The sequence below is a fragment of the Nanorana parkeri genome, unplaced genomic scaffold (assembly GCF_000935625.1).
Source record: "Nanorana parkeri isolate BGI_ZX_2015 unplaced genomic scaffold, ASM93562v1 scaffold90, whole genome shotgun sequence".
Lineage (NCBI taxonomy): Eukaryota > Metazoa > Chordata > Amphibia > Anura > Dicroglossidae > Nanorana > Nanorana parkeri.
The window spans coordinates 1,131,881-1,144,344 of NW_017306358.1; the positions used below are offsets into that span (position 1 = coordinate 1,131,881).

The window sequence follows — 12,464 nt, forward strand, 5'->3', positions numbered from 1 at the left end:
TCTACGGATACTTAACCCTACCAGTCTCAGGATATCTTCTTCTCTACAGCTATGGAAACCAGTGGATATTATAATGCCCCACAGTATTTAAGTAGCAAATCCACTGCGCAAATCTTCCAAAGATATAAAGTCTGCTGTGAAATCTACAGAGAACTGTGAGCAAATGTCATCTTCACATAGACAAGCAACCTGTGTCCATTCTAGAGTGTCTTTTAACTTTGTCTTGTTACACATTAAATTACTTTTTGCATTCATCCTGGCTATCTTTATCCACACACATGGCTGACTTATGTTGTTTCATCATGCTATGAATGCATCTGTTATTAAGTCTTTGGCACACCAACCACTTTGTGCTTTCACTGCCCTTTTAATGCAATCCTCTTGTGTGTGATTCATTCATATAAGAACTTCAGATGAAGTTTACATAGGCTTCTCAGGGACTTCCCCAGAACCTCTGCCCTTTCATTCAGTGCCTCAGCCCAGGGAAACACACTCCTTTATGTTGGGATTCATCATTTACAGAGTAAAAAAAAACTGCAGTGCCTATTGGATAGTTTCTGCAGTTACTGCTTATAGTCGGAAGATTTTGTGAGGGAATCTGGGGACTTATAAAGGAGATTTAAAAATAGGGGTTATTCCCACAAGAAGATTCAACAAAGTTTTAGAATGGCATATGCTATGGGTTGAGTGGAGTTAGTAAAGCAAAAAAGGAAGGACGAAACAAAGTGTAGGATTATCACTACATATAATTCACAACAGAATAATATAAAGGGGATCTTGCAGAATCATTGGCAGGTGTTTTGCCTTGATCCAGTGATAGCAGGCATAGGACCATACCCAGCAATAACAGCAAATATATATGGAAGTATGAGCTAATCTTTCAAATTATGATGATTCAAAGCAATACCATTTTGTTTAAAAACAAAATACAAGTTATAGAAAGGCAAAAAAGGGGAGAGAGAGGGGGCATGATACACACAGTTCCGGTAAACACAGGGAGGTCCACATAAGAGCCCAGATTGATGTACATAGCATTCACGTATCATCAAAATATAAAGTAGACCAGGGCCATGCTCTGTACAATCCCTCCACTAGCCAAAGTGGCAAGGAATAAGAGTAAAGAAGAAGAGTTAGAAGGCAAAGAGAAAGAGAGGCGGGGAGTGGGGTGGGGTGGGATTACTCCAATAAGGGAACCAAGAACTGAAAGGGAGGTAGGGAGGGCAGGTAGGAAAAGGAACAGCCCTACCTGGAGGGTAGAAATGATGAATTATGCAAAATAAGCAGTTAGGGTTTATACAGCAAACCAGTTGTGGGCCCCAAGAGACCTAACCAGACAGAAGGGACAAATACTCCGATGTGAAGGTGAATTTATGCCAGTAAAACCAAGTTTTGAGTGGTTCTTCTATGTCATAAGGAGCAATGGTAAGGTTCTCCATGTCCCTGATCTCATTATCCTTATTAAACCAAAGAGCAATCGTAGGAGCATGCGTCTCTTTCCACAAAATCAGTATGCACATTTTGGCTACATTAAGTAAATGAATAAGTAAGGTTCTCTTATAGCGGTGTTTAGAAAAATTCTGAAGGTGAAGCAAATATGAGGCCGGATTGATACCCAAGTTGACCTGTCAATTTGTGAGTCAAGCCATGCACAGAAGTCCACAGAGGTAGAAGAATATGATATGCCCAAAAGATTTGCAAGAATGTCTCTTCTGAGGAGTTACAATGGCAAAGTGTTAAGGAATCATTTGTGTAGTCTCTGAGGGACAAGAAACCATCTTGAAAGGAGAAAGCAATACAATATTAGCAGCTTGTTCTATGATAAGGGTAGAGCAGCTGCTAATTTGCTCATGCAATCTAAAATATATTGGAAAATCTAAAAGACAGTTGGGAATTCGGTTTATGGAACACCTGAGTGATATAAGTTTTGAGAGGGAGAAAAGCCCAGTAGCTATACATTTTGCTTCACACCATAAGTCCCCTAAGTGATAAAAGTAAAAGGTATCTATGAGCTCCGAATTAGCCTCTGAGGTGATTTTGTTGGCATATTGTTGCAAAAGTATGGTCCTGGATTCATGCAACTCTGCAACCAAAAGGGTTATATCAGAAGCTGAAATTAGGAGTAGTCTTGTGATTTCAATATAGAAGATTATTATTTAGCAGATATGGTGGTGCCTTCTCATTTAACCCATATATTGGATTAAATGATGGGAGAAAGTTTGTGTTATTAAACTAGCCAATGGAATTGAAAAAAATAAACTCCTCCCCTGTTTGATAAGGTAAATAAGAAGGAAGAGCTCAAGCATGCTCTTTGCATTCTAGCAAAGCTCTTACATGAGCAAAATGTGTTGATGCTACGCAGCAGCCCAAGCACCCCCTCCATGCGGTTTGCATTTGTTTGACAGGGTACACGTAATCCTGGTGGAGCCGATAGGAGAATGTATTGTGACAACTGTATAAGCTGGTGGCTTTAACTTGGACGGGGCACTGAATAAAAAAAGAGAGGTGTTGAGAAAGGCCTTGAGAAGTTTATGTAAACTGTGTCTTAAATGTATACAACTAGCAATATGAATATAAAAGTCTGCCAGTTACCATGACACAGACATCAAAACAGTACTTAAACAGCAAATATTTATTTAATAATACTTAAAAATGCACACACAAATATAAACATGTACAAATGTTAAAAAACGATATGCAATCTCGGGATATAAAAGAGCATGCCAAGTAAAGCATAACAATAAAATGGTTTTCATGCAGAAGCTTCCGACTAACATCTAATAAATAGCACTGTTTGTGAGTATACAGTAAATACATGTGATCCCTTGTTCAAGTAGAAACTGTGTAGTTGATTGCAAGGTAGAGACACAAGCAGCTGTGAATATCAAACAACCATGTACCATAATGTGAAATGACGAGACCCTCCTGTCCCAAGAAAGGCAGTACCTTAATAATTCAAATAATAGCCCTCTTAGAGTGGATTATAGAGGAAAGGCAAACATAGCTGCAGATGACCCAGCAGTATTATGTATGTAATTAAAGGTGACTCTCGCCCAAAAAGCAAGCAGTCCCAATTATATGACTGAAAAAATATTTTGGTATTTTTTGGCTTTCTTCAGAAAATACCTTATTGCAACAATGTAATTCCTGTGCAAAAGGCCTTTGTAGTCTCTTTTTTTGTGAATAACGATTCATATACTGGAGCAGTTCCATTCTGGATGTAGGAATTATATAGGCTTGTGGACCATCCATACTTATATAATATAACATCTATATATATATTAATTTGCAAATGGATTTCATTATTTACTCTACCAAAAACTTTTAAGGATGGAGATAGCATTATACAATGATGTATCAAAGTTAGGCAACCTGTGTTGCTGGCTGCAGCCCTATCCTAATCACATGTTAGGTCATGAATCCAGCCACATTGTTAGCAGCCTGTGTTGCTAACTGTAGCTTTGTCTTTCTCAGCTGCGGAGTAGTAAGTCTGGCCACCCCCCCCTCCCCCCCCCATCTGTAGGATTGGTTTATGGCTCAGTGAGCTTTCCTGGCTGATCACGTGTGTCCCCGTATTACTAATTCTAGACTGACCCTCAATTACATTTATCAGATCACTATCTTGTTTGCTTCCTGTAGTGGCCCTCGGCTATGTTTTCTGTTTTCTGGGTTCCTCTCTTGTTTGCTGCCTATCCTGAAGCTTGGCTGTCCCAGATCCTTCTTTCATTGACTTCAGCTCTCAATACTTCCACTGCCCTATGCTATGTTTTCCTGTGGGGCTGTTGTGATGCCCACAGCCAGAGTATATATCCTGGGGGGATCAGAGTACCAGTAGGCACACTTGCCTTAATGTATTATTTAACTCATTAAACATGTTGGGTATACATTACCCAACAAAGTATTTCTTTAAATTTGTGCTCCACCACTTACAGTAATCCTGTTTTTGAACAGCTGGCTTCAACTATCCCAACTCCGCTTCCCTGAACTTCCTGTCTAGTACACGATCACAAGGGTCTAAGCAGTCTCCAGCAGTTTGATATCTACTAGCTTGGACAAGGGAGGAGTGGGGAGCAGGGGAGGGTCTTGCCTTGCTCTCCTGTGTGTTTGTGGAGACAAACACAGCTTACAAGCACACACAAGGGTGGCTCCAAAGGACCATGCAAGGGAAAGGATTCAGCCTAAAACAGGACATCAGGATCAGCACTCCAGGGACCAGTTGATTCTACAGAAAACTAAAACTTTTGAAAATCAAGGAGCAGCATTCATTGTAAGTGATGTAATTATCATTTGAAATAGAGTAGCTTAAAAACCTTTTCCCTGAGTATCACGTTAAGAAAAAGATCACTGATAAAGGTGAAACATATCATCATATTTACTCAGGCCAGGGAGTTTGCATATGCAGTCTTATACTCTGACTGGCCACACCTTATTGAAGTAATATAGTGCTTAAAATATTGGTAAGGGTTTATATTTGCATGCATGTTTTTAAGGATTATGAAATACACATTTGCTATTTTAGAACTGTCATATTTAAAAAAAAAAATGTTTTATGTGAAATAAGAAAATCTTTATTGGTTATATATTTTTTTTATATTTTGTAGTATATTTCCTTTTTGTATTTCCACACACATTAGAGGTCGATCTTCATTCATTTATTTTCTTACATGTTTGAGGGCTGCAGTAAATGGACAGTGTAAGCACAAAGTGGTTAGTGCGCGACTCAGTAACACCTGTACATAGCAGGATGAAGTAACAACATACATGTCGGCTGTGTATGTGAGTGACCTGGAAGCATGCATTTCATATGAGAAATTTTCTTTTGTTAAAGGTCACACTAGATTAGACTCAGGTTGCTTGTCTATGTAAAGATGACATTTCTCTCACAGTGCTCAGTAGTTTTCACAGCAGACTTTATATCTCTGGACAATTGGAGGAGTGGATTTGAAGCAAGTCTTTTGCTACCTGAATGCAAATAAGCTTATGTGGACCTACATGCACGACCGTTGCAATATATAATTTCCCCTGGTTTTCACACAGCTAGAGATGAAGATATCCTGAAAATATAAAGGTTACGTTTAGTACCCATAGAAGCAGTGAGCTCTACTCTCTTTGGGTCTGGATGATTGCGGGGGTACCCAGGTCAGCTTGGTTGTTAAAGACAGATCTGTTGGTTTTACAGTGGGTGGTCTGTTTTGTGCGAATTATGTGGATCTTTATATATAATGATGTGCAAATAAAAGTGTTTGTGAAATGCAATATAGCTTCATTTTTGTGCTTAGTATATAGTATTGAGTATATTATTTGTGAAGTAAGCACTACAACTACTACTGCAAAACACAGATGTAGAAAAAGTAAATTGTTTAACTGGGAGAGGTGAAGTGGTGGTTATATTACATTTATGAGATGTGCCAACAGTAAGCAGGTCAAGCAAACATCTGGCTACACATTGGTCCATGCAAATCACCTAGAACTGCATACAAAAACTGTGCTATAAAAAAGCTAGAAAGGTTTTCATCATCATTACAGCCTTTCATAATATAATGTTTTTTTCAAATGCCTAAACATTCATTGGAGAAACCGCTCTTAGAGAGCATATTTCATTGCAAAACATAATAAAGCCTGTGCTTCTATGGGAATATAACAGCAGATTTGTTTAGGAGCTAATTAAGTTTCATACACATGGAGTTTGGGGATGATGCCAGGAATATCAGGTTAAACACACACACAGATTAATTTCTATGATACATTACAGTCAGTCAGATACACTAAACTGTCAAAGTAAAATGAGCAGAACAGCTAATAGGATCGATGCCATTAGAATTTTAAAAATGTTCTTCACCCTGTAATTGAACAGGAGAACCACTGAGGATCTAAACAGGCAGTATGCTTCTGAGAAAAACCTGATGCCAGAAAAACAGCTGGTCTGTGTTAGCATCATTCAATGATCCATACCGTGGTGCACCCAGTACATTGCGTGGAGAAGAAATAGCTGTGTAAGCCTCAATAGCTCTAGTGCCTCAAGCCACTGCTCATCTGTAATCTGACCTAGGTCGTCGGTCCATTTTCTTTAGCAATGTGATATAAGAGCTGGTAAAAAGAGTAGTGCATATTTTGGAAATGAGGCTTCTTGCATGAAAAGTTGGATGTGAATGATATATAATTTCTGTTTTATGTATGGTTAATTTAGAAAGATTTTGTTGACTATTAAGATCTTGGGAGGGAGGACCCTGATTGTAGTTGCTGAGGCAATTTAAGTGTATCAGCAAGATATAGTTAAGACAGATGGGTAATTTTTGTTTTTTCCACAAGTCTAATAATGCTGTACTAGGTAGTACAGCCAGGGGTTAGTTAGTTAGTAACTGCCAATCCATCTTACTCTTAGAAATTAAATGTTTCTAATTTATGATAGCCATATAATTTTAATAAGGTTTGCCCAGCCGACTACATTCAGGGGGAGGGGGGCCTACTTTTAGACTTTTCTTCAAACCAAAGACTGGAGGCAAGCGGAGTAAGTTATGCCTAACACAGTCCCAAGGGACTGTGAAGATTATCACAATCAAGTAGCAGAAGGAGTCAACAATCCTAATTTGCTGTTGCCTATCATGGACTGGGTGGGGCAGTGGGTCAAGTGAAAGTAACGTAGATTGTTAGACCCAGGAATCTACCAAAGCTTCGTTATGTAGTCATGCCAATGAGTTGTGTCTCCTACAAAGAGGAGGGCATCATCTGTGTATAGAATTGTTTTATTCTTCCCGTCATGACTAATGAATCCAGTGATATGAGGGTTTTGTCTGACAGCCAGTGCAACAGGTTTAATAGCTCTTGAGGTCTCACAGGTGTGAGAGCAGACAACCTTGCATAATTCCTCTCCCCAGATGGAAGAGGGTTGCCAGGGAATTATTATTAAGAACTCTAGCTGTTGGAGAGAAGTTATAAGTTGTATCCATTTGTTACATTTTGGGCCAATCCCCATTGTGCAGAACACCTCCCACATATATTCCCATTCAATACTGTGACAGCAGCCAGGTCCCAAGCCGGCTCTAAGTATTGGGAAGAGTATACTTTATTCTCCCAGTACTTTTTGTTTAATTTAGAAATTGTAAGATCAGAGTCCGTTGCCCAGTGTCAATTTAGGGAATATAACAATCATGTTTCCATAACAGTGCTATGAGTTACAGATGCACCAAGATTATGATAGAAGAAGGAAGCTGGGAGCTGGCACCATCTTTGTCTGCTTGATCAGTGGTATATTTTGTTCTCTTGCAGGCATGCAATGGCCGTCTGATATCTGGCCATTAAAGTCCACGTCCTGTAGCTTTAGCAGGAGAGAGGCATAGATAACAGTCTGAGTTGGTAATGATACAAGATGACAAGGAAAGTCTTGGTGATACCCTCTTGAGAAGAGGCTTGACCACAAAGTCAAGGACATTAGTAAGCCACTAAAACAGTCAAATAAATAAAAATGAAAAGAAACAAATAGAACAGTAGACCTAACCCAAATTGTTCTATAAAATGTAGGAAGATCAAATTGGGTTACCAGTGGGGGGAAAAGTGCAGTTTGAAATATCATGTAGCGCAATTCATTAGCTGTTTGAAAGCCTGTGTTACCATCACTGTCCAACATAAGGGAATGGTAGGTGCTTGGTAGTAGTTAATCAGGAATGTGCTGCAGGGTTTTGTATTTCAATCTAACCAGGTTAAGACAGCAGCTTAATGAGAAAAGGTCTATGTGAGGCGGCAGCTTAGGAGCTTAATGAGAAAGGATCAAGTTGGATTGCTCTGTGGAAGTGGACAGCCAGGCACCCTGTGAGCCCTCTTCACCACAAAATGCACTAAAAGATATGCGCTGAAAAACTTAGAGTATAGCCAATTTTCTATGAATTTTGGGGTGGACTTACAGTTTCATATCATGCATGCTGGTGTTAGACAGTAACAGGGCTACATCGTATTTCAACGGTATGGCATATTCTCTAAGTCTCTGACCCTTCCTTGCACAGAGGACATACATACTCTAATTTTCTGGATATCATGCCTTGAAAGGGTAAGACTCTGTATCTGTGTTGTGATAGAGTCATTTCCTTTAATAACAGCCAGGTGCACTTCAGACAGGGTGGGTTCAGACTGGGCATCAGAGTTAAGTGGAACAGGAGACAGCAACATTTTCAAGATCCCCGCAATTAGGCCTCTTATGCCCTTCATACTGCAAAGTGCCCTAGTTTGGCAGAAGCTTTCTTGCTTTTAATGGTGTGGGAGCTAGCACTATCTTGGGCCACACAATCAGCATTAGTTATTTTTCTTGCCGTCCCCCTTGATGTGTGGCAGCAGTGGACAGGAGGGAAGATTCCAGTTTAATTCAGATCCCAGAGTGGGTTTGTTTACAATGGCAGTAGGCTAAATTACAGGAGTGGCAGCAGGAGCTGAGCGGAATGCATCTGGCTAAAATTATAGATGGCCATATCCCCAGTATAGGTGTACTTATATAGACAGGTGTTTTAATACAGAACTAAAAACTGAATTTGCTTGTCACCACACTAAGAAATTGTCATCTAGATAAACCCCATCCTGTAGTAAAAATTGACAATAATGCACTTAAAAAAAATTCAATAGCCACCGGCCTAATCTCAGAATAAATCACTTTAAGAAAAAAAAGTCCTGTTTAATACTTACGTTACAGACTTCTCGAGACGACTTCCTTGAGATCCAACTATTTCACCCAAAGTGCAAAACATCTGTCCAAGAAAATCCTGTAAAAAATAAAGGAGATCAACATCACTGGGGTATACAACAATTTACACCATAATGCATAGCTCATAACAGTAAGTAGTTGAAGCTAGAATATTTTACTGTCCAGAAAAGGTATGCTACATGACTTAAACTTGTGTGTATTCAGTTCTTGTTTGCTAAATTGATAATTAAGTAATTTGCTGCAATAAATGTACAACGTTTACTTAGTAGGACATTGCTATGGTATACACTATAGCCAACTAAGCTGTATTTTTCTTTGAGTCAAGTTCTATATTTAAATCATTCCGTTATATCCGATGTATCATCAGGGCTTCCTTAATTAGCCTAACAATTAACAGAAGTTCCATGCTTGTGACACTCCATAATTTGGTGGGCTTTTTTCTGATAATGCTAGTATTTATGAATCCCATGAACCAAACATCTGGAATAAGATCTGGATATTCCCAGCTTCGATTAACCTCTTTGCCTCCGGAGCAATTTTCTCATTTTTTGCACATACAATATCAGAATTTCTGGCTAGAAATTTATTGAAAAACCCCCCATACTTTCTGAAAGCAGGGGCCCTATAGAAAAAAGGATGCACGTTTTGCACAGCTGTTTATCAAAAGAGTATTCTCAGTAGAAAAATATAGTTAATTGAATTTTAGTGCACACAAACACAGTACAATCCCTAATTTGCATACAAAATAAAAGATGAGGTTGTGTTGAGTAAATAGATACCTAATATTGCACGCCTCAAAATGGTGTGAGCCTGCGAAACAATGAAAAGCTATAATACTCAAAATTATCAATAGGCAGCGATTTTAATGCCTCTACAACTGATTAGTTTTCTGTTAACTGTAAATGAGGAACCTGGAATTATCTCTCTTACTCAATGCAGCCATGAACTTGTTTTGACCCTTTCAATGCCTAAATGTACAGGGCATGCCCAATGAGTTGAAGTGGCTAAGTAAAGGAATAGGGTGTCTATAGCCTAGGAAAAAACAAGGTGAATTATTTTTCCACAGGTCACAGTGTTAGCACTTATCAAAGTTTTCAAATCCCCAGGCAATCACGCTTTTTGCATCCTGAATCTCTTTCCTTTTTTTTCTCTGCATTACTGCAGAATCGGTCTTCTCTGTTGTAATCCAGTTTCCATAAATTGTACACCCCTCAGGGTGTTTTAAAATAAATAAACAAATACCATCACTGATTCATCCTGTGGTCCAATCTAATTTAGGATTGTGAAATTTTTCTAATTAGGTAAACCAGTTGCCAAGATGTTAAACTGCGAAACTGAGTTATAATATTTTAAGCAACTAAACATAAAACATGCCAACCCACTGCATGTAAACACATATAAATCAACCTTACACATTCTGCAAACAAACTGAATATCAGTTTTAGCAGTATCTGTAATTTGTCAGGCTTTGGTCAGATATTTAAGGTTAGATTTTAAATTATGTTATTTTGGCAAGATCATGTTCATTAAATAACACAAGAAAACGATAATTGTATATTAAAACAGGAACACATAAACAGACAAAGTAGCAGCATGGATTACGTTTCAAGGCATGCATCTATTTGCAAAAGAGGCAGAATCTATGAGGACTTAAGGGTGTGAAAATGGTTTTGAAAAAAAGAGATAATCATACTGACCCATGTCGATCAGATTTCAACCCATATTAGACCTGACACATTTGGTAGGCCAGTCCACTATTTTCTTGCAATATATACATATAAAAAGGTGTTCCTTCCTGTAAATTGCGGTATCCAATGCATCTTTACACATGAAGGCTATTCATGAAAATGTATGTAACTGTATTTCCCAAAATCAGACATGGCTTGTGGCCATATGTAAAAAAAATGTACACATATAATGAAATATAAACATTACACCTATACTGTGTCTAATGGTTATTAGATATATTAGAATGGTATTTAAAATATGTTTCTCATAAAATACATATCTCAGTTAGAAGCAATAGGAGTGATGCTGTTGTAAACAATTAGCCAGACCATTCATGCATACATGATATTCATTTTGCAAAATAAGATTACTAATATCACCAATATAAAATCTGGGTTAATACTAGAGATGTTCAGATAGCTAGTACCGTACTCGGTACAAGTACATGTAGAGATACTTTTCCAGCTCCAAGACTAGACTAGAGAAAAATTCCAATGTCAGGAGGCAGCTGTTATTTTAAGGAGCATTCGGAGCTCCTGGGATTTGTGCATCTCTGTTTTAAAGTATACTGATGCAATTTTTTCAAGCACAAATACTGATACTTGTCCAAGTACTCACAGATACAAGTATTGATACATTTTTGTTTATTGTCATGTGAAAGTTTTTCTAAAACAATATAGACTATTGGTTTCAGGACAGTAGTGGAGTGCCAGAGCCAAGTCCCAGCTGCAAGCGCTACAACCCTGGTAGTTCTCGTGAAAATGCCAAGTATCGGCACTGGTATCTGAACTGGTATCTGAACAACCATACTTAATACAGTCTATCAATAATGCTACATCAACCTAAATTTCATATCCATACAAAAGGAAATACATTTAATTCAATAAATCATGATTTATTATACCAGATAACCTCTTCTGGTGCAATATGGGTGATACTATATTTATTTTATTTAACATATAATCAAACAGGTCAAAAACATAAAATAATTAATCTACTGGCGATATTCCAAAGCTGAAGTGATTGGAGGAGACAACGCCAAGATGAAGCTTTCATAGTGTCACACGACGGGGAAAGGTTAACTCTATCTAACCAAAGGGGTTTTCGTACTTGATTTATCTCTAATTCAATGTTACAACTGAATATTTCTAGCCAGCCAGAAAAGAGATATATCTAATGACAGCATAGTCCATATTACTAAGGATTATGGTGAAATGATGCCCCTGCCTGCCTCCTCTTTTCTTCTGAGCAAAGAGCAAGGTTAAATGTCAGCTATGGTTGAAACTTATAACAAACTACATGTACCTCAATGTGAACTTATGATAATATTAAAACATGGACAAATCTAAAAGAAGGAAACCAGAAAGAAAAAAATCAGATCTAAATGTCATCAGCAGAAAAATAAAAAATAAATCTTGCTATACATTAATTGAGAAGCACAGCAGATGATGTCAGGAATTATGCTAAGGGCTTTTAATAATTACAAGATCTTATTTTATACTTCCAGATTTTTATCTGAAATTAATATAATTACACTTTAGGAATTAAGAACATTTGCTACTGTATAATTGGTTTCCATTGTTTCTTGCTAGCTACGTGTTCTTCTTAGGATAATGTATACTGCAATTGTGCATGAGCACTGCTTTCTATATATGACAATAGAGGTGGCTTTTCTACTTAGTAGGGACTTAGTAGGGATGCACAGATACTTTTCGAGTACCAGTGCAGATACTTGGCATTTTCACAAGAACTACCAGGGTTGCAGAGGTTGCAGCTGGGACCTAGCTCTGGCACTCCACCAATGTCCTGAAATCATTAGTCTGTATTGTTTTAGAAAAACTGTCACATTACAATAAACAAAAATGTATCAGTACTCGTACTTGTAAGTACTCGGCAAGTACCAGTACTTGTACTCGCAAAACTGGTATCTGTGCATCCCTTTATTTATACTTATAAAAACAAAATCGTACATTAAAACAGAGATGTACAAATCCCAGGAGCTCCGTGTGCTCCTTACAAATGACAGCTGCCTCCTAATTTTTGAACTTTTCTC

The 12,464-nt window shown here is 38.0% G+C and overlaps 1 protein-coding gene across 1 annotated transcript in view; it reads right to left on the minus strand.

Annotated features, from left to right (window-relative positions):
- Positions 1–12,464, minus strand: part of CPNE8 (copine 8) — a 189,005-nt gene that overhangs the window by 88,014 nt on the left and 88,527 nt on the right. The window contains exon 6 of the mRNA XM_018552507.1: positions 8,665–8,741. Within this exon, the coding sequence (XP_018408009.1) occupies positions 8,665–8,741 (77 nt within the window). The remainder of the gene's footprint in view (positions 1–8,664; positions 8,742–12,464) is intronic.